The sequence below is a fragment of the Lontra canadensis genome, unplaced genomic scaffold (genome assembly GCF_010015895.1).
Source record: "Lontra canadensis isolate GAN:19392208 unplaced genomic scaffold, GSC_riverotter_1.0 scaffold66, whole genome shotgun sequence".
NCBI classification, from domain to species: Eukaryota; Metazoa; Chordata; class Mammalia; order Carnivora; family Mustelidae; genus Lontra; species Lontra canadensis.
The window spans coordinates 11,577,830-11,600,918 of NW_022631060.1; the positions used below are offsets into that span (position 1 = coordinate 11,577,830).

At 60.8% G+C, this 23,089-nt stretch overlaps 2 protein-coding genes across 3 annotated transcripts; both read left to right on the plus strand.

The window, feature by feature from the left end:
- The first annotated feature begins 4,543 nt into the window (after positions 1-4,543).
- Positions 4,544-11,192, plus strand: LOC116880237 (anoctamin-9-like). Its single transcript, XM_032879104.1, has 4 exons — positions 4,544-4,549; positions 10,469-10,543; positions 10,633-10,758; positions 11,004-11,192. Exons 1-4 carry the CDS (start codon positions 4,544-4,546, stop codon positions 11,190-11,192), a joined length of 396 nt encoding a protein of 131 aa, XP_032734995.1.
- Positions 11,193-12,465: 1,273 nt separating this feature from the next.
- LOC116880566 (anoctamin-9-like) lies at positions 12,466-20,237 on the plus strand. Of its 2 annotated transcripts, XM_032879866.1 has the most exons (19): positions 12,466-12,537; positions 12,617-12,690; positions 12,866-13,000; positions 13,155-13,251; positions 13,388-13,448; positions 13,558-13,640; positions 13,725-13,829; positions 13,917-14,078; positions 14,164-14,200; positions 14,415-14,526; positions 17,350-17,407; positions 17,516-17,613; positions 17,730-17,869; positions 18,006-18,158; positions 18,911-19,058; positions 19,606-19,707; positions 19,781-19,874; positions 19,991-20,103; positions 20,203-20,237. In XM_032879866.1, exons 2-19 carry the CDS (start codon positions 12,659-12,661, stop codon positions 20,228-20,230), a joined length of 1,758 nt encoding a protein of 585 aa, XP_032735757.1. In that variant the 5' UTR covers positions 12,466-12,537; positions 12,617-12,658; the 3' UTR covers positions 20,231-20,237. The 2 variants fall into 2 exon arrangements, with proteins under 2 accessions (XP_032735757.1, XP_032735758.1); XM_032879867.1 differs by lacking the exons at positions 12,466-12,537; positions 12,617-12,690; positions 12,866-13,000 and having other exon boundaries at positions 13,098-13,214.
- Positions 20,238-23,089: the final 2,852 nt, after the last annotated feature.

A 23,089-nucleotide genomic window follows, 5' to 3' on the forward strand; every position in this document is an offset into this window, starting at 1 on the left:
AGACTAAGACACTGAGGCATCCCCCCCTCGGCTCCTTCCCCACTGGAGCCTGGAGCTCTTCTCCTGACAGCCCCCCGCCCCACCATATCCTGCAGGGAGTTTCCACCTGCGGCTTTGCACCTGGGGCCTGATATCATGGTCTCGCCTCTGCCAGTTCCTGTCTCGACCACTCCCTCCAGACACACGCCGCACGGCAGGGGACGCTGCAGGGCTTGGGGACGTGGTCCATCACCTGGTTCCTCAGACCTGCCCTGCCTGGGGAAGGGTGCAGAGGCTCTGACCTTCCTCAGCCACAGAGGGGAGAGTTCTGGCCTTCCTCGGGAATAGCTTGTCCCGTAAGCGCACCTGAGAGCCACAGATCTGGACTGACGTTTCCATGGGTCTGTCCAGCCTCAGGCCCCAAGGCTTCCCTGGCCTGCAGGACTCGCACTCATGGTGGCCAACAGTGAGAATACGGACAGCCATGCTTTCTTCAACTGTCCGTGGAGGGACGGCAGAGAAAGCTGTGGCTTCCGAAGGGACGATGACCCTTGTTTCTGCTGCGGGGTCTGTCAGGGTGAGTGGAGTCCAGAGAACTCGGCCCCAGTTCTTCCAGGGCTGGTGGAGGGTTAGGGGCCACGGCTCTCTGTTCCTTAAGACAGAAAACAGAAACCAGTGGGAATTTAAGGGCCAGAGGTGTTGGGGGACGGCACTTGGGAGACAGAACTGTCCCTGGGGTGAGGACATCAGGGGCTGGGGTCCCCACACTGAAGCCCTCGTATGACAGGCAAGGGCCAGCATCTGGCTGACCCCAGCAGCATGGGCTCAGCCTGGGAAAGTCTCCCCTGCAGGGCCCTGAGCCCAGGGAGCTCCCTGCCCCGGACAGGGGCTGTCAGCCAGAGAGACTAGAGCGGGGAGGGGAGATCTGGGACCAGCGCAGAGAGAACGTGGGACGCTGACCTGTCTGTGAGCCTCTGAGAAAAGGCCTCAGTGAGACTTTGAGTGTCTTTGGGCCACATCTGATGTGGGAAACAAAGACAGAAGGAAATGTGGATAAAATTAAATGTCAGCCCGCTGAAAGGTTCTCGCGACAGGCAGAGTGTGACATTCCTCCGAGATCTTGGGTCTCTGGTAACAAACGGCAGTCCTCCGGGGACTTCCCTCGCCTGGCCTTCTCCCAGCCCCAAGGGTGTCATCACTTGCTCCTCATAACCCAGGGCAGCAGGGAGCGGCACTGGTGCCTCCTGCCCACCGGGCCTGCCCCCGCGCTTCAGTGAGACCACACTTTGCTCCGGAGACGTCTCCAGAATTGGGCTCCAGACCCCACCAGTCTCGCCGACATTCCAAAACTGCATCACACCCAAGCCACTGGGGTTGGGAGGGCAGATTCACAAGCTGAGGACAAGCAGCGATCCTTCCTGCGTTTCCTGCCTGCAGGGTTTCACCTGGGGCACTCCCGGAGGCTTTGTCACCCTGCGGCCAGCAGCCCCCCAGTTGGGAGTCAGGCAGCCTTGGACACGGCAGGAACAGGGCCCACCGCCTGCTGCACTTTGGCCCTCGGAGGGAAGGCGACAGATGGGCGGGGTGCTCTGGAGCTCAGAGGAAGAAGGAAAAGGGAGCTGGTGCAGGGTCCACAGGGGAAGAGCAGCAGGCCTGCGGGCCGGCTCTGCCAGCAGCCGGGGGAGGGGGCACACTGCGGGCAAGGGGCTGACCCCTGAACTGCCACGTTTTCAGACGATGCATCCAGGACCAAGGCCAAGAGGACGACCGAATCTGGGGAAGTTAAGTCCATAATCGTAGATTTTAGAATTATCATATAATAAGTTTAATAATTAGGTTCACAAAAGTGATGTGTGTGTTGTAGAAAATTTGAAGGAAGGAAACGAAAGGAAGAAAAGCAAATCTATCCATCAACAGCTCACAACATTAAGCAGATACGAGCATAAATATTAAATCCACTCTTTAGTATTTTAATGTATTTTAACTTGGTCGAGACAACAAAGTATATACATGTTTGTGATCTGTGTTTCTTCGCCTAACAGCATTGCATAAGCCTTTTCCTGTCTTCTCATCACTTTCATTTTTTAAAGATTTTGTTTATTTGACAGAGAGAGAGAGAGATCACAAGAGGGGGGAAGCAGGCTCCCTGCCAAGGCTGATGCGGGGCTCGATCTCAGGACCCCGAGACCATGACCTGAGCCAAAGGCAGAGGCTTCACCCACTGGACCCCCCAGGCGCCCCCCGTCTTCTCACCACTCTTTGAGAGCATACTATCTCGCGGCTGCTCAGTCCGTGTATGGACATATCATGTTTGCTCAGACAGCTCCCTGTTCCTGAGCCTCTAAGTGGTTGACAATTTTTGCCTCAAAGGACATATTTTTACACATTTTCATTATTTTTTTCCTTAGGATAGTTTATAAAAAGTTGAATTAATGGACCGAACCATAAACAATTTTTAGGCTTCTGATCCTTTTTGCTGAATTGTTTTCCCAAAGGGCTGTCCCTGTTTTCTCTCCAGATAGGCCTGGATGGGATCTGTCCTTATTCTCCTGTGGGGCCAGGCCCGTGCTCTCCCAGCCAGGCTGGGGACACTGTCTGTGCCAGCAGGGGCAGCAAGGGTTTGGACGTAACGGGACTTCCTTCAGGCCCTCGGAAGTGGGATTGAGAAGCAGTGTTTCTGCGGCAATGCAAACAGGAATGCCAAGCAGAGACGGGGAGACCCCACAGATTTGGGGACACCCGTAGTGGTATCTGGGCCAGGGGAAACCCATTAGTAGGCTGTTTTAACATGATGCCACTGTAGATGCAGACATCCTGAGCCGGTGCAGTTGGAGACCAGGAAACAGGGAGGCCAGGAGCTGGCTGGCAACCTGGATCTTGAGTTCGAATTACTCTGGCTCAAAAGCCCTTGCTGACAGTTTTCTGAACTCGAATAGGCCGTCTGAGACCCTTTGGCCTGTGCAGACAGCGGGGTGACCCTAGTATCCTTCTACCTTCTTCTTTTTTTTTTTTTTAAAGATTTTATTTATTTATTTGACAGAGAGAGATCACAAGCAGGCAGAGAGGCAGGCAGAGAGAGAGGAGGAAGCAGGCTCCCCGCTGAGCAGAGAGCCCGATGCGGGGCTCGATCCCTGGACCCTGAGATCATGACCCGAGCTGAAGGCAGCAGCTTAACCCACTGAGCCACCCAGGCACCCCTCCTTCTACCTTCTTCAACAGGAAAAGTGATCCAACTTCCTAGGCTTCCATGAGGGTGGTTGAGGCCATGGGACCACGTGCCAGGTGGAGTGCCCTTCCTGCCTCTTCCTGCTGGTTTGGATGGGGGTGTGATGCCTGGAGGTTGAGCAGCCATTTTGAGCCATGTGGTGCCACCAAGTGTTTCAGGTGGCAGAGCAGCAAGTCAAGTTAACTCCAGTCCTGGACTGGCCCGCCCCAGACTTCATTTATGGAAAAAGCAATATGTATGTTGCCAGGTCTGTATATATAGAAATGGACTTGTTGAAGCCACTACCACTGGGGCTTGCCATGACACCAGTCTTAATGTGTGTGTCCAGGTTTGCTCCGTCAGAGTCACACAGGTTCTCTGCTGCTCCCTCTCTTGTCTTCGCCACCTCAGTTCAGTCCTGGTCCCTGCTGTTGTCACAGCCTGCCATGGGGTCCCCTAGGCAGCCATGGGGGTGCGGTGGGGCCACATGATCACAGAGCAAATCTGTGCCGCTGCTGGGTCTGAACCGCAGGCTTGCATGGGCTGCAGGATGCTGACCCTGACCCTGGGGGCGCTCCCTGCCCCCTGTGACATCAGGGGTGCCTCCTCATACCGTTCCATGTTTCCATATGCCTTGTCCTGTGGAGCCACTGCCCTGCGTCCTCAGCCTTGGAGCAACTGCCAGAGCCCCCCACATTGCTGCGGGGGGCATCCAGAGCCTTCCCCAGCTGCTGCCTAGAGCACAGGGTCCCTGCAGCCCAGGGCCAGCTCCCTCCTCCCCCAGATGGGGTCCACAAAGCAGCGGCTCAGGGTGGGAGTTTCTTCCTGGGGTCTCTCTCATCCTCAATCCTCCCTGCCCCAGTTTCTCCTCTAAGGAAATCAACACTGGACTTGGGGGGGTGGGAGGCAAGGGCCAGATGCTCTGGAGGGCAAGTGTGGCCTGCGGTCTGGAAGAATGAAGGTGAGCAGGGAGCGGGGGATGTTGGGGCATCCTCGTGTGTCCTGCCCATGCTGCTTCCCCTCAGGAGGGAGAGGCCAGTCTACGTCCATCTTACAGGGGAACCCTTCCCGCAGGTGAGGGCGACGCCCTCAAGTGTGGGGAAGGGTCCCCACATGACTCAGTCCCTAGGAAGGTCCCTGGGAGCAGGGAAGAGGTATTCCTTCCAGCCTGGGGTGTGCCTGCAGAAGGTTCACATGGAGCAGGACCGGGAGGAGGGAGGCGGGAGAGAGGAAGGAGGGAGGGGTGAGTCCCAGGCGGAAGTCAGGTAGGACTCTCCCGCCCGTTGGCTTGGCTGCCACACTCCAGTTGAATGCCAGCCCCTAGAGAGATTCCAGGGCTAGCCAGACTCCAAGGCCAGCATGCAGGTGAGTCCAGCGTGCGGGGATCCACACCTGTGGCCGGGCCATGCCCCCCTCCCGCCCTGCTCCACACCTGTGGAGCCCTGCCAGGATTACCTGGAAAGTACCTGTGGGGGTTCCCTGCAGCCCGCAAGGCTGAGGGGAGGGTGGCCAGAGCCCAGACAGAGTCCCTGGGCAGGCTGGGGGTTGGAGCAAGACAGAGGGCAGCTTTCCTCCTGCCCAGCCCGGGATACTGGGGACCCCAGGCCAGGCCCTCTGCGCCTGTGTGAGACGGAGATGAGGAGAGCGTGTCCCTCCCCAGAATTTGCAGCTCTGTCCTGCAAAGGGAAAGGGGGCTCTGGCTTCCAGGATGGGCTGACTTAGGGTTGGGGAAGGCCCAGGGTGGCCAGCTGAGCCCTCTGCTCCCTCAGTCCTCCCCCAGGCAGAGGTTGGGGGCTGACTGGGGGCTGTTGGGTTCTGATTTGGGGGGCAGAGCAGGAGGCTGTGGACCCCCAGGGAAGCAGGCAAGAAAACATCCTAGGAAGACATCCTTTCTCCCCTCTGCCAAGGAAGAAGCCATCCAGGCTGGGGCCAGTGCCTGGTTGGCCCCGGGAGGAGGCCCGTGCTGGGGTGGAGAGTGAAACCAGCCTCCCACTCAGCTTCCCCAGGGCCCTCCCAGTGTGGGCCAAGCAGGTGGCCTCTCTCCCTACCTTCGCCCACCGCCTCCTCAGCCTGCCAGACCCAGCTCTGGCACCTGGCTGCTCAGGTTGGCCTATGGCCAGACCTCACTCAGCCTGAGCCCTGCCAGCCCCTTCCTTCCCTGCCAGTCCCAAGCTCAGGTAAAGGACAGACTTGGGGGTGCCTGGGGCAGTGGGGCAGCACCTGGTCTGGTTGAGGCAAGGAATCAAAGCTTTGAAAGGGACATGTGCAGGGGCGCCTGGGTGACGAAGGAGGTTAGGCACCCGCCTTCAGCTCTGGTCATGAGCTCATGGTCCTGGGATCGAGCCCCGCACTGGGCTCCATGCTTGGCGGAAAGCCTGCTGCCCTCTGCTTGTGGTCTCTTGCTCACTCTCTCCTTCCTTCTCTCAAGTAAAAAAAAAAATAGAAAGAAAAAGATAGGGACGTATGCCAATGTAGGAGCAGACAGCAGGGAGGACTTGGGCCTCCAGCCCTGGGCTGGATCTGAGCGCGCCCTTCTCTGCTCCAGTCCCTTCCACGGCTCCCCATGACCCCCAGCGGACTAAGTGCCCCAGCTGCCCCAGCAGCCTCCATGACTGGCTCCTGCCCACCCCCAGCCTCACCTTCGGGCTGCTCTCTTGTTCTTTATGCTTCTGCTAAGCTCAAATGCTAAGTGCTGAGTCCCCAGGAGTACTTATTACCGAGTCCTCGAAGGTGCTGAGTCCTGAATTTCTGGGAGGTCCTGAGTACCGGGTCCCGGACACTGACTGCCTGCTGCCCCTCAGGTCCTGTGCATGCATATTTTCATCTCCCAGGAATGCTGAGGGAGCACGGGTGGGCTGCTCTGTGTCCACACACTTTGGTGGGGGCAGGAGGGTCCCCCTGCTGGAGGAGGAAACTGCAGGGTGCTCATGGGGCCCAGCCAGAGGTCACAATGTGACCTCAGGGTGAGATGAGACATGGGCAGTGAGGGGAGGCCTCAATGTGCTCCTTTGGTTGCTGGGGTAATGTCACACATGTGTGTTCCGTGTAGACCCCCTGCTCAGGAGCTGGGGGACAGTCATGTCTGCACAGCAGTGTCTTCAGCCCCACTGGGGATGGGACCACACTGGGAAGGGATGGACGGGGGCAGGACTCCCCCAGCTCTGCCCCTTCATGTTCTATGCTGTAGTGGAGGGAGTGTCTCCTGGGGCCTGCAGTGTCTCCAGGAGTCCCCTCATTGGGAACTAGTGGGTGAGCCCCCTGGGACTCTGGCCTGTGTTAAGCCCTGGGCTCTGGCCCACTAGGCGTGTGGCCTGCAGGGGGGTGGACTCTGGAAGGACTAGAGGGAGAACAATAGGGTCTCCCAGTCTGTACCCCTCATCTGTGCAAGACCTCGCCTGAGGCCTGCACAGGGCAGGGAAGGCTGGGATCTCCAAGGCTAAGTGTGTCGGGACAGCCCCTGTCCCTGCCCTGGGGGCTGGGAGCCTAATGGGTGCACATAGCACCCTGGAGGTAGAGCTTGGGGGACGGAGACGCAGGCACCCCAGACTCCTTGCTTCAGGGAGCACTGAGCAGTTGCCTTGGCTGGAGGTGGGGACGAGGTCCCCATCTGTGAAGGTCTCTCACCCTAGAGGACAAATGGACTGAGGGACAGCCTGATCCTAGAGACTGTGGCTGTGGCCATGGCCCACAGAGGGGATCTGTGTGCAGCAGGTGACCTCGGGGATGGTGAGCCCAGAGTACATGGGGAGCCGATTCTCAGCACCTGGTCCTGGTCCGGCTGCCGGGAAGGGGTGGCTGGACTGGAGCTGGTGGGGGGGGCGGGCTGTGACCTGGCTGTTCCTGTGGCTGCCTGCCCGTTGCCGAGGGCTGACCAGTATACACAGGGGTCCCTCTGTGCAGTGGCCAAGATCCATGGTCAGTGCCCATCGCATACCTTCAGTGGCATCACTCTCCACCGTCCGGATCACATGCCAACCCTTAGAGGAGGTCAAGTCAGCCCTTCCCCAGAGGCTCTGGGTAATTTCCAAAGGTGTGCAGTGTCTCTGGTCGGGAAAGGGGTGGTCCGGATCAACAGCTCACCAGGCCCAGTGGCCTCATTTCTGTGACTCAGTTGGTGCCCACCTCCCCACCACTGCCGGGCCTTGGAGGGATGCTCTGGGAGAGGCCCTTCTTCCCAGGCTCCCTCGCCTGCCTGGATCCCTGTGTCATTCCTTCCCACCCTGGGCTCCCGGCTCCCTCCCCTGCTCGTCCTGGTCTTCAGCCTCAGGCCCACGCTGATGCTGGGGTCTCTCCTGGCCGTCTCTGCTGGAGGAGCTCAGTTCGGGGCTGGGCAGGGAGACAGGGAGAGCCTCCTCCAGGTCCGAAGTCAAGCACATGAGGTCTTTCCTGCCCATCGGTGGCACTCACCAATTCCCCAGGACAACACTTACTGAGCCCCATGGTAGACAAGCCACAGGACCCGACGCTGATGACCTGAATGCCCTCCTTGCGTGCTGTGGGGACAGAGGCACCTCAGCCCAGGGTCCCCCCGCCATCCTGCAAGTCTGTGAACAGCAGGTTTCTCCTCCTCCTCTGACAGGAGTTTTAGAATTGATGAGCCATGCGGGAGCGCCAGGAGCCTTGGGGCACAGAGCAACTGTCTGTATCAGGCCCATCTTCAGAAGACCCTGGCACCGGGGGGCTTAGAGCCGGCCGTCCCATGGCGGCATGGGACGCCATTTTCTGTCTTCTGCAACTGGGACTGAGGGAGTGGGCAGACCCAGGTCCCATCCTGGGGCCAGTAGTTGCTGTGCCTATGGGTGTGGCTGGGGAGTTGGACTAGGGTTGCAGGTTTTGAAGCAAATAAAAACCAGATACCCAGTTACATTCAATTTTTACATTAAAAATCTCTTTTTTAGTACAAGTGTGTCCCATGCCACAATTGGGACATACTTATACTACAGAGGATTTGCTGTGTATCTTAAATTCAAGTGTGACAGGGCAGCTTGCTTCTTAGCTGGCCGCCCTCCAGGCCAGACTGGCTGGAGCAGTCCAGGGAGGCTTTCTGAAGGAGGCAGGCCTTAAGCTTGTTGGAATGTGGTTGTGGAGGGAAAGGGGAGTAGCTGGGCGGTTCAGCGGGGATGAAGTCCTGTTGGGGGGAGCTTGGAGAAGAGACCCAGCCACCAGCTGCTCTGAGCTCCCAAGCCCCGGAGCGGGGGTGGTGGCCTGGCAGGAGGCCATGGCAGGAGCCCAGTGCCCACAGAGGGGCAGGCAGGGCCAGAACTTGCCAGCCTAGAAGGCGCGAAATGGGGTGCTCTGGTGAGCCCGCCCCCCAGTGTGTCAGCCGCACCCTAGCCCTGGGACTCTGTGGATCCCTGTGCCTCCCGGGAGAGCTGCCAGCTAGGAAGAGAGCCGGGGATCCTCTCATGGGTGCACACAGAGTGCCCAGCGCTGCACTGGGCCACGGGGTGCTTCCTGCAACCAGGTGGGGAGGGGCGGGCAGGCCTGAGGGCACATGGTGTGGGCAACCCGGGCTCTGGGCTCTGAAGCCGGTGTCTCCTCTTCAGCCTGTGACCTGACCATCTGCCCTTGTTCCCTACGTCCTGCACCGCCACCCCTCAGTGGCTCAGTGCCCCCACAATGGGGCCCGGGGCACTGTGGGTCAGCCTCACAGCCTGCTGTCTGCCTACCTGCCAAGAGTGGGCGAAGCCTGAGGCCCCTGCCCCTATCCCCACTTCTGTGGTTGTAGGACAACTGTGAAGTGTAGGAAGATAGCGGGAGGCTTTCTTAACCCTCTGCCTCACTCCCCCTCACGCCACAGCCCCATCGCCCGGGGCTCTGGTCAGCACGGAGAGCACCACCCGGCCGCCGGGACTCAGACGGCACCAGCTTTTCCACTGGCGTCCTTGCCCTGGGCCCGGGTCTGTGCAGGATCCCGGACAGCATTTACCTTCACGTCTCCCCAGCCTCCTCCCATCTGTGACGGTCCCTCTGTCCCTCCTTGTTCGCAGCCACCTAAGTCTTGAGTCTGAGGCCTTTTCAGCTGAGAAAGGGATCTGTTTTAGGGAGGAGGCTACATACTACCGGGTTACAGTGCATCGGCGGCGGGGGAGGGGGTCACAGCTAAACGATATCATGGAGACCTGGACCTTCATCACCTGGGGCGGGGGCCATTGCTGGGCTTCTCTCCCCGCCCACACGTTCTTCACTGGTTATGAAGTCCACGAGGGCAGGTCTGCAGGGAGGAGGCGAGGAGAGGCCAGGACTCGTGACACCCGTCAGGGCTGCGCCAGAGAGCTGGACAGTGGCACTGTGGGGAAAGGCTTGGAGGCTGTGTGCATAGCTGGTCCCTTTGTTAAGGCTCTGCCCCTGATTTCAGCACCCGTCTGTCTGTCCCGGTGCACCTACAGCACTCCTGCAGGAGTCTCCCTGGACTTCCTTTTTCTAAACTCAGACCCCTGTCCTGTGGGTCCCCGGGGGCCATGGGTGGCGGCTGCCAGTCCTCCTTCCTGCTGGGAGGTTTTCTGCTGTGCCATCCATGTGCTAGTGGGAATTAGGGTTATTTGCACGATTTTTATATGAAATAAGCTACTGTGAGTACCCTTTTCCTTGTGTTTGGGGCCGGATGGGCCGGGCTGGGTGGTCTAGGATGTGCAGTTCTGTTTCCCCAATCCGTGCATGATGCGGAGTCTGTTGACTTCAATGCTGTCAGGCCACTGACATGCCTGTGACCGAGAGGGCAGAAGGTGATGGCTCCGGGCCACTGACCTGCAGCTCTAGCTCTCCCACGCTCCTCTTCTGTGAGGCCTATTTGCTGCTTGTCTCTTCTGAAGGATTTCAGGAGCTCTTTGCTGATGTTTCTTTCTTTTTTTTTTTTTTTTTAAAGATTTATTTATTTATTTATTTGACACAGAGAGAGAGAGAGAGAGATCACAAGTAGGCAGAGAGGCAGGCAGGGGCAGGGGGAAGCAGGCTCCCTCCTGATCAGAGAGCTCAATGTGGGGCTCGATCCCAGGACCCTGGGGTCATGACCTGAGCCGAAGGCAGAGGCTAAACCCACTGAGCCACTCAGGCGCCCCTTTGCTGATGTTTCTAAACAGACCTTTGTGGGAGTCACCCAGGGCCTCCCCGCCCATTGCCCTCCACGGTGTCCTAGCACTGAGCCCCAGCCGCACCTGGAACTACCTATTATTCTCTTGTGGTCCTGCCCCCCAGCTTTGTGTTTCCCCCTTGGGGCTGGAGCACTGGCCCAGGAGGTGCTGTGCTGCTGGCCCCATCCTGTCCTCCTCTACCCTCTGCCCCCAGGGTGAGGAGAGAGTCAGGATCCTGACTGGGACTGAAGGTGACAGCTTCCTGCTGATGGAGATCAGGCCTGGGGAGGTGAGTCTCCCCCGGGGCCCCAGCCAGACTCAGTCCCACCCTTGGCCTGTGCCCTGTGCCAGCCCCAGCCCCACTCGTCCTTCCTCCAGACTGAGGCCCCTGAGCGGTGGGATTATGTCCTCGTGGCTGACCGCTGCACCCAGAGAAATGCAGGGCAGGTCCGGCGGCAGCAGCACTTCCTGGAAGAGCTCGAGAGAAAGGGCTTCCATTACAAGGTGGGCTGGCGGAGGGCCTGCCTTGGTGTGGAGCAGGGGGCCAGAGCTGCTGGGGTCAGGGGACAGGTGTGTCCTGGGGAGGGGTCTGGGGACAATGGCTGTGGCCTTGTGCCCTAAGTAGAAGGGACAGGCCAGTGGCCGTGCACCAAGGGGGGTGCTTCCAAAGTGGAGAGGAGTTCCCCAAGCTCCCTCCCACCCCCAGATGATAGAGGACGGTGAGAAGGTGTTCTTTGGGATCCGAGCAGACGGCAGGATCTTTGACCTGTACCACACTCTCCTCATGGAGCCTGAGGGTCCTGGCACCAGAGTGCAGCCCACCAGGCCCACCCCCATCCCAGCCACCACCAGGTGAGAGGCTGGGCAAGAACTGGGGCCAGGAGGACCGTTGCCCTCCTGTGTTTCTGGTCCAGTCAGGCTTGCAGGCACGGTGTTAGGTCAGAGGTCTCAGGGACAGAGCTCTGTGCCTCAGTGTCCATGTCTGTCTGTGATATGGGATAAAGATGGTTCTCGCTTCATGGTGTGTTCTGAAGGTTGCATGTGACCACGTTCCCTGAAGGATGGGCAGGGTTTGGACAGGCCAGGAGGATCTCCCGGCTGTCTCTCCTTACTTTGTCCTGTCATCTCCCCAAGACCTGGAATGTGGGTCCGGACCTCCCCCCTCTAGACCAAATGTCCCTCCACAGACATCTGTCCCCGGCCTCCCACACACCCAAGCCTCTCCTCTCCAAGCACCTCCTTCTCCCCTCTGATTGTCCAGCCTCCTGCACCTCCCCACCCACCCTCCCCCCATCCCTCCTCTGTCACCTGCCTCCCCTCTGCCCAGGCCCCTCTGAGCTAAGCTGGGACCTGGTCAGTTGCAGACTGGCCAAGAACGCTCCTGGAATTTGGATATGGGGGCGGAGGACTCCTGCGAATGCAGAACTGGCTGGTCTTTGGGAGGTGCAAGTGGTTGGTCGTGTAGAGGCACCTTGGTGGGGGCTGGGAGAAGCAGGCTGGGGGAGTGCCCTGGGACATTAGAGGGACCACGTCTTACAGGAAGATGTTCTGGAGGACTGTGGCTCTGCAGTCAAATGTCTGGCTGTGCCACTTCCTGGCTCTGTGGGCTTGGGCAGGTTCTCAACCTGTCCGAGCCTCCGTCTCCCCATAGGCAAAATGGCTCACAGCCTATGAGGATTTATTTGTTCATTTAAAGGCCTAGAATGTGTTCTGGCTGTGTGGGGGCTCCAGGTGGGGGGTGTGATAGGAGGTGGGGGGGGTCTAGACCCAGTGTCTGGGAGGGGATGGTGCAGGACCCAGCACTGCGAGAGGAGGGCCTTCCCCCAAGGGAACCCCATCATGGAGTCATGGGGCAGCTGGGCCACAGGAGGACTCAAGAGGGTCAGGGGAAGAGCTCCCTGGTGAGTCCTAGATTCTGGGCTCTGGCCAGGCAGTCAAGGCAGGCAGGCTGGGGGCTCCACCAGGACACAGAGGGGCCTGGGACCTGGCCAGATGGAAGGTGGGGTCCACCCAGGTCAGGCAGAGTCAACCTGAACCAGCTCTTATGTTCCAGAATCCGCATTGTCAACTTTGTACTAAACAGCAAGACGGCCACTGGTGGTAAGGACAGGATGGCAGGTGGCCTGTGCAGCGGCCCCCCGGAAGGGGTGTTGACATGGGGAGAGCAGGGCAGGGCTCCCCCTCACCCCTGCTCCCCTCTGACCCGACTCCCTGTGACCACCAGACACGTTAGAGGATTTGTTGAAGAGTGGTGTCTTTGAGACCAGATTCGCCCTGCACAAGGTAAGGGATGGCCCTGCCTGGATAGGGCAGGAGGGCCGGATAGAGACGGAAGATCTCACTATCTGTCCCTGGTGCTCAGGGGGAGGAAGGCCTGAAGAAGAATTGGGCCCAGTGGAGAAACATGGTCCGCTGCCAGCCCATTGATGACATCAGGTGAAAATGCCCCCCAAATCACCCGTGCCCCCTGCAAACAGATGTGTCTGTGCTCCTCGGCCAGACACACGGATGCTGTGCACCCCTCGCCCCCACCCGTGGCACACCCCAAGCGGGCACTGGCGGGCGAGGCACCCGGGTGGGGCTGGCCCTGACGGGTCAGCTGTGCCCCCAGGGACTACTTTGGCGAGAAGGTGGCCCTGTACTTCGCCTGGCTCGGCTGGTACACCTACATGCTGGTGCCCGCTGCGGTGGTGGGCCTCATCGTCTTCCTGAGCGGCTTTTCCCTGTTCAACGCCAGCCAGATCAGGTGGGGGTGGGGGCGTGGCCGGGGCGTGGCCCGAGCGGGCGGGGGCGGACGAGGGCGTGGCCGGGGCGGCCGGGGCGTGGCCGGGGCGGGTGGAGCGGGCGGGGGCGGGGCGGTCTGGGGAGAGCCGCCCCCAGCCCGGTCCTTGCCCCCTCAGCAAGGAGATCTGTGAGGCCCACGACGTCCTCCTGTGCCCTCGCGGCGACCACAGCCGTAGGTACCAGCAGCTCTCGGACACCTGCACCTTTGCCAAGGTTTGCCGCCCCAGGGGCTCGGCTGCAGCCTGTCTTCCTGGAGGAGGGGAAGCTGAGGGTCTGCCCCTGCAGAGCTGGGCTCCCCCTTCCCGGCTCCGGGCAGGGCCGGCAGCAATAGGTGCGCCCCTCTCCGCAGCTCACGCACCTCTTCGACAACGAGGGCACCGTGGTCTTTGCTATCTTCATGGCTCTGTGGGGTGAGTCGGGCGCTTGGGGGGCAGCCTGGGCTCCGGGGCCATCCTGTCCCCTGCGCCCATGGCGCCAGCCCCGGGAGCACGTGGTGTCGCCTCTTGGTTCCGTCTGCAGCCACGGTGTTCCTGGAGATCTGGAAGCGGCAGCGCGCCCGGGTGGTCCTGCACTGGGACCTGTACGGGTGGGATGAGGACCAGGTGAGGCGGCGGGGTGATCCAGGGGCCTGTCTCCCTCGCGGTGCAGGTGTCCCAGCGTCTGAGGTGTGTCTATGCCCTCCGCAGGAGGAAATGGCGCTTGAGTTCATTAACTGCCCTGATTACGAGCTGCGGCCACACCAGCACTCCTACCTGAGAAGCTCGGTCATCCTCGTCCTGTCTCTGTTCATGGTACTCCCGGAGAACCCGGAGTGGGGCTGGAGACCAGGGCCGGGGACAGCCGACCTGAGGAGCCCTGTCCCGGCTGGCCCTCCACAGATCTGCCTCATGATTGGTATGGCCCACCTCCTGGTGGTCTACCGTGTGCTGGCTGCTGCCCTCTTCAACTCCGCCTTGCTCTTCCAAGAAGAGCAGGTGACCACAGCCGTGGTGGTGACCGGGGCCCTGGTCCATTATGTAGTCATCCTCATCATGACCAAGGTGGCTGGGTGGGGATGGAGGGGGTGTGGGGGAGGGCCTCCCCTGAGGCCCAAAGTAAGCCCTCTGTTTTCTGGTCGTCCTGCAGATCAACAAGTATGTGGCCCTCAAGCTTTGTGACTTTGGTGAGAGGAAGGACCTGGGGGGGGGGGGTGGGCAAAAAGGGACAGGAGGATTCAGGGCTGGGGTCTTGGATCCCCAGACAGGGGAGGGAGCCCTTCCTGCTGCCTCTACTGCCTCTCCCCCCTGGCAGACAGGTGAGGGTTGCGGGTGTTCCTGAGTTGTCAGGATAGGGACAGGTCAGGAATGGGCGAGGGACAGCCCCACGTCTCATTCTAGAGCAGCCCAGGACCTTCTCAGAGCGCGAGAGCAAGTTCACAATCAAGTTCTTCACACTCCAGTTCTTTGCTCACTTCTCGTCCCTCGTCTACATCGCCTTCATCCTGGGCAGGTGAGGCGGCCTCCCTCCACCTCGTGCACCGTCTAGCCCTCCCCTTAAAGTGGGGCTACCCGCTCGTCTTCATTCTCAAACTCCTGCTCGGAGCAAGCAGACACCCAATATAAACACGTGTGGGGGAATCCCCCAGGGACGCCAACTCTATTCCCCATCCCCAGAGGTGACCCCATAACCATTGTGTGGGTCTTCCCAGAATTTTTCACACATTCAAGGACACACACACACCTATTGACATACAGCGTTTTGTCCTGAACATAATTTTATCCTCTCATGGTGCTGAAACGTACTATGGGCATGGCCCACATATGCATGGGGGTGAGGCCTCGTTTTCTTTCTTTCTTTTTTTTTTTTTTTTTTTTTGAGATTTTATTTATTTGACATAGAGAGACACACAGAGAGAGGAAACACAAGCAGGGGGAGCAGTAGAGGGAAGAAGCAGGCTTCCCGCTGAGCAGGGAGCCAGATGCAGGGCTCAGCATGGGGCTCGATCCCAGGGCCCTGGGACCATGACCTGAGCCGAAGGCAGATGCTTAGTGACTGAGACCCCAGGCGCCCAAGTCCTCGTTTTTAAAAAACCACAGCATGAGCCTTGGCTTGCGGGATGCGCTGGGGTTTATCCGTTCAGGTGGTGGACGTCGGGCTGATTTCCGACGCTGGGCCTTGTAAAGCTGCTCACAGGGACTTCCCCTGCTCTGTCTTAGAAGTGAAATGAACATTTTTTTGGTTTAACACATTGAATTTTGTTCTGAAGAAAATAATTGCTCCATTTGTTCTTTCTGTGTATTTGCTTAAATTGCAAAAGACACACGCATATTGCCAGTGAATTTTAAACTCCAGTGGAACCTTAAGCCCAAGTCCTCCAAGCATGTTCAAAGGCATGAGGCAGTCCCCAGACCCCGGCTGTCCTTGGAGACGCCCTCTAGGTGACCGCCCCTCCCCTTGGGGCTGTACGGCACTGTTTGTCCTGGGAACCCTTGGCTCTTTGCCGTGGAGGAGACCCCCGGTTTTCCAGGCGCTTCCTGAGGAGGGGTACGGAGGGAAGCGGATGCTCTTTCTGAGGGCCTGACGGAGCCCGTGCTGGAGGTAGACGTCTTCCAACCCTAATCTCAGGGAGGCCGTCCTCAGAAGCCTCTCAGCGGGGTGTCTTGGTGGGTCTTTTCCCCTGGGCTTGCTGGAGCAGTTCTCCTCTCCCTCTGCCTCCTCAGCACCTATCTTGGTCCGGTATTATCTCCACCTCCACACAAGCATCCTGTCCCATTCCTTTCAAGGAATGTTCTCCCCACCACGCCCCACGGCCCATCCTCCCTGCTCCTGCTTTCCCCCTCCCGGATCCTGCTCTAGCCTTCCCAGATGCCGGCTTCTCCTCTTCGTCCAGCCTCTAAATGTCGCAACACGCTGCTATCTGTTCCCAGGACTGCAGGCGCCATCTCAAACACCATCTAGACCCACCAGTGAGGCCCGCACTCCTGTCTGCAGACCTCTCCCTGGAGTCCAGACTCCCAGGTCCAGATGCCCTTTGGGCACCCCAACCTTACCATGCCCACAGGCTTGTCCTCAGTCTCCCTCCTCCACGTGGCAGCTCCACCGTCCAGCCCAGAACCCGGGTCCCCCAGGCTCCCCACGTCCCCTCTGGCCCCATGCGCATGTTTGCTCCCTGTTTCTACCGCAGGGGGCACAAGGGCTTGATGTCCCTGAGTTAGTGCCTGCGGCAGGCCTGCCGTGTAGACTCAGTATCAGTCACGTGGAAAGAAACTCCCAGGCATTTGCTGGGCCTGGAGCCTTGGGTCCCTGAGTTCCAAGCGATTCTTACACATCTAGTGTCTTTGGTTCCCTCTGCTCCCCTCTCTAGAATTCTGTTTGTTTGCAGACCGGACCTTCTGCATTGACCATCTAGTTTTCTTTGCTGTTTTTCCCTCCCATTTTTGTTCCAGATTCTGGGAGTTTTTCTCGACTCTGTTTTCCAGCCCTTTGACTGTCACACTTCTATGCTCTTCCTTCCAGGGCCGCTCGGCACGGTTCCTCCATGGTGTCCGCTTCGTGGCACCGGGACGCCACGGCTTGTCTTCTCTGAGGATCTTGCCTCATTTTTTCCTTCTATTCTGGTATCACTTATGTTTCTTCCAAGCTCTTTTTATGCTCTTTTTTTTTGGGGGGGTCATGCACTTTCTTTACTTGGTCTCTGATTTTGCTGTTAAAGGCTTTCCCTAGATGTCACTTGTCCATAATTGAGAAAGGCGTGTGCCAGTGGCTTTGCTCTGGGCCACATCTCTCCCATGAGGACCTCTTGCTCTGTCAGTCCCTCGACTCTTGCCTGGAGGCAGAAGGACACTTGTCACTGTTGGTTGGAGCTCAGCTGGGGAAGGGACAGTGCGGGGTCTCGGGGACCTCTGGCCCAACCCTGCAATCCAACTCTTCAGTGGTCAAGCCCTTAGAAGTGAGCCTGTCTTCCTGACCGTCGACCACAAGCCTGACTTCTGGTTTAATATAGTTTGTATTTTTTATCATGTGATGGAAAGTAGGTGATTTTAAACTATGTGCATAGTTTCAGTGGGGGGAAACTGCGGCCGCTCCGGACAGGCCTTGCCTGGAACCTGTCTGAGCCTGTGGACAGCTGGGCTTTCACCTGTGCCCATGTGCGAGTGCGTGTGGAGGGGCGCGTCTGGGTGTGGGCCGAGCTTCCAGGACCCAGCCTCTGTGTCCCCGCAGCGAGGCGCTCTTCCCTTCCCTGCCCCACTCCCCCTTCTCTTCTTCTGCTCCACCCCACCCAGTCAGAAGCCTCGTCCCACGCCCCTCCTCCAGCCCAACTGTCCTTCCTAGGATCAACGGCCACCCCGGGAAGTCTGTGCGCCTGGCGGGGCTGTGGAAGCTGGAGGAGGTCAGTCTGTCCTGGACCCCTTGCTGTTCTGCCGCTCACCGCCCTCCCCACAAGCCTCCCTGTCCCGCAGCCCTGCCCCACACCTGACCCCCAGCCCTGCCCCCACAGTGCCATCTCAGCGGCTGCATGATGGACCTGTTCCTGCAGATGGCCATCATCATGGGCCTAAAGCAGACGCTCAGCAACTGTGCGGAGTACCTGAGCCCGTGAGGACCCCCCCAGGGATGTCCCGGTGCCCGCCTCGCCCCGGGGAGCCCTCGTGCGTGCAGGCCGTCCACCCCCAGCACCCGCCCGTCCCCCGCTTGTTCTGCTCGCCCCTTAGGTGGCTGGCTCACAAGTGGCGCCTCACGCGGTTCAGGCTGGGCCGTGCGTCCGGGGAGCCCGAGCTCAGGGGCCTGTGGCGCAACTACCTCCTGAACCCAGTTGGCACCTTCAGCCTCTTCGATGAGTTCATGGAGATGAGTACGTGGGGTGGCCGGGGCTCGGGCCCGTCAGCAGCCAGGTGCAGGGCAGGCCCTGGGGGCCTGGTGGGCGGGGCAGGCAGTCAGGTGCGGGGTGTGCCCCGCAGAGCACGGTGACCACCAGCCTCACCCCCCAGTGATCCAGTACGGCTTCACCACCATCTTCGTGGCCGCCTTCCCGCTCGCCCCGCTGCTTGCGCTCTTCAGCAACCTCGTGGAGATCCGCCTGGACGCCATCAAGATGGTCAGGCTGCAGCGGCGCCTGGTGCCCCGCAAGGCCAAAGACATCGGTCAGGGGCCCGACTGGGTGGCGAGGGGCACAGGCCCTCTGGCTGGGTATGGGGCGGCGAGGGCTGCTGGGACCAGATCGTGCCGGTTTCCTTGAAATGAGCTCTCCGAGACAAGCCCCCTCACTCCCCAGACAGCCCCCAGCCCTTCTCCAGGCTGGGAATCGGCCTGAGGGGGCTGGTGCTCGGAAGAGGCAGGGCTGGCGTGCACCTTGCGGGAGCCAGCTGAAGGAACGGCGGCCCCCTTGGGGGCCCAGGCAGAAGAGCTGGGCTCTGAGAGCAGGGAGCTGGAGGAGGGAGGGGTCCAGCAGCTGGGGGCAGGGACTAAGAGCAGGACGATGATGTGGCTTCTGTCACCCAGACTGTCCTCTCTGAGATGGCCAGGTGTCAGGGAAGGGCAGAGGGGGTGGGATGCTGGATATGGGCAGAGGGAGAGAGAAGTAGGAGTAGGAGGGGAGGCCCCAGTCTTAGGCCCGGGTTAAGGGGTTCTGACCCCGGAGTGGAGCAAACCTGGGGGCAGCTGAGGGCTTCAGGCAGAAGATGGGGGTCAGGGGAGACCTGAGCCCCTCCTGGTCCATGTCTGCCTCATCAGAGGCTGCCGACGGCTGCCATGAGCAGTGGCACAGGCAGAGGTGAGCAGGTCCCCCCGAGCACTGAGGCTCCCAGCCTGGGCAGGGGGGCTGGAGGTGAGGCGGCTGGTGCTGGAGGGTCAGGGCTTGACCTGCCAGATGCCTCACCCCGCTGCTGTGGCCCAGGGACCTGGCTGCAGGTGCTGGAGACCATCGGCGTGCTGGCTGTCATTGCCAATGGAATGGTCATCGCCTTCACGTCCGAGTTCATCCCCCGAGTGGTGTACAAGTACTACTATGGCCCGTGCCGAACGGGGGCCCAGCCCACTGTCGAGTAAGGGGGCGCTGGGGGAGCCTCAGACTGTCTGGAGATCCCTGGGAAAACTGGCCCTGGGAAAACCCCTGGAAAACCGCGGCTCAGCCCTAGGGGACCCCGGGGGAAGCGCTTGATGCTGCCAGGAGGGTCTGCGGTTGTCATGAGTCGGAGCATGGGGGTGGCCCTGCCCCTATACCAACCTGCAGACCGCAGCGGTGGTGGGACCCTGGTGGCAGAAGGAAGGTCCCAGAACCAGCTGTTTCCTGAGCAGACCCCACCAGAGTGACTCCCTCCCAAAGGCAGACCCTTGGGGCTGCTCCCCAGGAGACGACAGAAGAGTTTCCTTACCTGGCGCCTCCAACCCTCCAAGGGTCGGCTGTAGCTACAGATGGGTTTCCAGGCCTCTCCCCTGGACGGCTCCCTGAAACTCCTGTGGGGAAGGCCGGCGGGGGCACCCTGAGTCCTTTCCCTTCCCGGCCCTCTTTCTTCTGTGCTATGCACCACCCTGCGAGCCTGAAGGGGCCACACCGCAGCCCTCACTGGCCCCTGCTCTCCCTTCCCCCAGCTGCCTCACAGGCTACGTCAACCACAGCCTGTCTGTGTTCTACACCAAGGACTTCCAGGACCCCATCCAGACGGAAGGCTCGGAGAATGTGACCCAGTGCAGGTTTGGATCCCCCCTCCCCCACGGGCATCCTCAGATGATCTGGCCCCTGACCTCCGTGACTTCCCCACCCCAGGTACCGGGACTACCGCAATGCTCAGGACTACAGCCTATCAGAGCAGTTCTGGGTCCTCCTGGCCATCCGCCTGGTCTTCCTGATCCTCTTTGAGGTGGGCCAGCCCCGGGGGAAGGGTCGGGGGGTGGGGCAGCTCTCTCTAGCCACACCCCGAAGCCCCTGCTAGGTGGGTCCTGACCTCTCCAGCCAGCCCTTGTGCCCTGTCCCCAGCACGTGGCCTTGTGCATCAAGCTCATCGCGGCCTGGTTCGTGCCTGACGTCCCTCAGTCCGTGAAGAACAAGGTCCTGGAGGAGAAGTACCAGATGCTCCGGGAGAAGATGTGGTGCGGAAGCACATCGGATGGAGGGAGGCAGACTGGGGTGCCGGGGGGCTGGAGGGAGGGCCTTGGCCCGGACCCCCAACATGCCCTTCCTGCCTGCAGCTCCAGCTCCAGGAGCACAGAGGTGTAGGAGAGCCGGAGCCCATTGGGAGACGCCAGTGCCTCCTGCTGCCTCCCCGCTCACGCCATATGTCGGGGTACCAGGAGGCCGGGGTCCATGTGGGCAAGTCTGTGTCTATGTGGGGTCCTGGAGGGCCAGTGTGTGTGTGAGGTGTTTGTGAGCAGCAGGCTGGGGTCTGTGAGGCCGGTTCCGTCTGGTAGGGCTCAGACTTGGGACAGCCCTGACTTGAGATGAACTGACCCCTGCCACCCACAGAACTGGGGTGGGGGTGCCTCTCAACACAGGGAAACCAGCCCCGTTTTCTGAGACTCCCTCTGACTTGTGGGACCCAGGTCCTGCCCCACCACCCTCCTGGCCGGCCAGGGGACCCTGACCCCACCTCTCTGGCTCCCCTCTGTCTACAGAACTTTCTAGAGTAAAATGAACACTTTTTCTGTTGATTCTGGGCCACTGGTGGATTGTGTCTGTCCTCAGGGCTAGATGGGAAACTGGAGTCCAGATGGGGAAAGGTCTGGAATGTGGTAGTGTCCTGGTCCTCCTCTCAACATTCCTTGGGCTCCCAAGTGAGGGGTGCTTTACTGAGGTCCTACCCTCCCCACACTTGGGGTTTGGGGCAGGAGTCAAGGCAGGCTTCCTGGAGGAAGAACTGGGGAGGAGGGGCAGAACCACCAAAGGTGCCCCTGGGGACAGTGGAAACTGTGAGGAGTCCCTCGGGTCCAAGACTCTCTGGCTGGTCGGGCTGGTTGGCCCTGTGCCCCCATGCGGGGTGGTTGCAGCTCCGAGGCTTCCTGACGCCTGCGAGCAGGACAGTCTTAAGCGCCAGACTTGGGCGCAAAGGGGGACTCTTGGGTCCGCCCTCCGGCCCTGGCTGCTGGGCGGGGCTGCACCTGCCGCCGCCGGGCTCGTCGCCGCTGCGCACCTGGCCCAGGTGAGACGGCCCGTCCCCGCGGTCGCGCGAGCCCTAGCTCTTGGCTGCAGGTGAGTGGCTCAGACCCAGGGGGCTGAGTGGAGGTCGCTGGCTTCCGGGAGCCGGGACTGGGCTTGGAGCTTGGGAGCCAGGGGGCCCCTTGCCCAGAAGAGCCTCTGGGCCGCGGCGGGTGCGGTCCCGCAGGAAGTGGCTCGGAGTTCGGCCGGCTGCCCCCGTCGCCCGGAAGCCCGAGTTTGTCCGCGTCCCTTGGGCTGGCGGCGGGGCGGGGGTGGGGGGGGCGGCAAGGGCCGCTTTTCCCGCTCCGCCCGACGTGGGCAGTGGCTTCCTCTTGACCTTCGCCCAGCGGAGGGAGGAGGAACGCCGAGGCGCGCGGGGACCCTCCCTCTGCCGGGAGCTCGGATCCGGGCCTCCCAGGGCCCCGGGGGTGCACCGAGGACCCGGCTGGGGCCCAGCGCGGCGCCGGTCGCCGGGCGGAGCTACTGTCATGCGCGCGCCCCTGCTCTCCGTGCGCGCTCCCGCCCTCCGTCTGCGTCCCAGACCCGCAGCGCCAGGCCTGCACACCACCGGTGCTGCCCCCATGCGCACTCCGACCTGTCATCCACGTCCCCCTCGTGCGCGCCCCAACCCGCCCTACGCTCTCTGTGAGCGCCTCGGCCTCCGAGCTCCCTTCTCGCCACCCGAGTCCCCACCCTCTGCGCCCGCCCCAACCAGCCTGCTCGCTGCACCTGCTGGGTGGGGGACTAAGTCTGGTCCTCCACTCCGAAAGGCGGACAGCGGGAGGTGGGGTGTGTAGTGGAGGAGAACAGGGCCCTTGTGGCCCCAGGGGAGCGGGACGGAGCCCCTCGCTTGCGGGAGGCACGTCGGGGGCGCAGCGCGTCCCAGATGAGCAGGAGATGCTAGAGACGATGGGGTGCGAAGCCGCAAAGCAGACGGCGGAGGGTGGGCAATGGGGAGATCGCCTCTCACCGCGAAGGGGGGGCGGGGGGCACAGCTCAAGCCAGGACACACTCGGGAGCTGGAGCTTTCCAGGAACCATGGGCTGTGGGGCAGACTGCGGTGTGGGTGGGAGAGGGGGCTTGGATTCGGAAGGGCAGTTCGGGACAGTGCCTAAGGCCACATGGGCTTCTTGGCGCTGACCTTAGAGGGTGGGCCTGGAGGTGATTAACAACAGAAGGGAGTCATGGCTGCAAGCTGGTGACGCAGGGGGACACACAGAGCGGAAGCCGCCTGGCAGGAACTCGAGAGGGGCTCTTTGCTTTCTGCCCCGGGGGTTCCATGCAGGTCCCTCACGGCTGTGGGAGGTCACCTGGGCGTCAGGGCCCCAGGAGCACCTTGGAGGAGGGCTGGTGCTGGTGCTAGTGTACACCCAGGAAGCCGAGGCCCCTGGGGTGAGTGTGCAGTCAGGTTTTCCTGCGGCTCTGTGGAGCCCTGAGCCCAAGATGCACCATCATTCAAGGTCTTGAGGGCCACGGGGGGTGGGGTGGGGGGGATGCAGAGTGCCACCAGGATGGGGTCAGACTGAGGGCACAGGAGAGCTGATATTGAAGAGGACCCACTGATGGGCCTCTGAGCCTGGGCAGGTGAGAACAGGGCCAGGGCCTGAAGGGGACCCTTGTGCGATCTCTGTGGGCAGTGATACCAGCCCCCCTATTGCTGGGCCTTGAGTCCCAAGTCAGTCTGGGCAGGGAAGTCAGTGGTGACAAAGGGAGAGGATGGCTGCCCTCCACCTGGGCTCAGAGCCCAGGAGCCTCTGTCGAGGCCTTTCTCCACCTCCTTATCTGGAAAAGGGTGTGTGTGTGGGGGGGTACTATCCTCCCATCCCAGCCCAAAACTAAGGTCCATCTGATACCACAGCCCCCTTTTAACTGCTCACTATTGGGGACTCTATGGGGGAACTGGATGGGGAGGAGGCCCAAAAGCTCTGCTCAAGGCCCCATTAT

Bases quoted from the DNA above. Each gene is read 5' to 3' on its own strand.
- LOC116880237 (XM_032879104.1), top strand. The intron at 10,544-10,632 runs GTGAGTCTCCCC...TCCTTCCTCCAG, and splicing joins TGGAGATCAGGCCTGGGGAG to ACTGAGGCCCCTGAGCGGTG. The intron at 10,759-11,003 runs GTGGGCTGGCGG...GGATCCGAGCAG, and splicing joins GAAAGGGCTTCCATTACAAG to ACGGCAGGATCTTTGACCTG.
- LOC116880566 (XM_032879866.1), top strand. From the start codon at position 12,659: ATGGTCCGCTGCCAGCCCATTGATGACATCAG. The intron at 12,691-12,865 runs GTGAAAATGCCC...CTGTGCCCCCAG, and splicing joins CAGCCCATTGATGACATCAG to GGACTACTTTGGCGAGAAGG. The intron at 19,059-19,605 runs GTAAGGGGGCGC...CCCTTCCCCCAG, and splicing joins GGGGCCCAGCCCACTGTCGA to CTGCCTCACAGGCTACGTCA.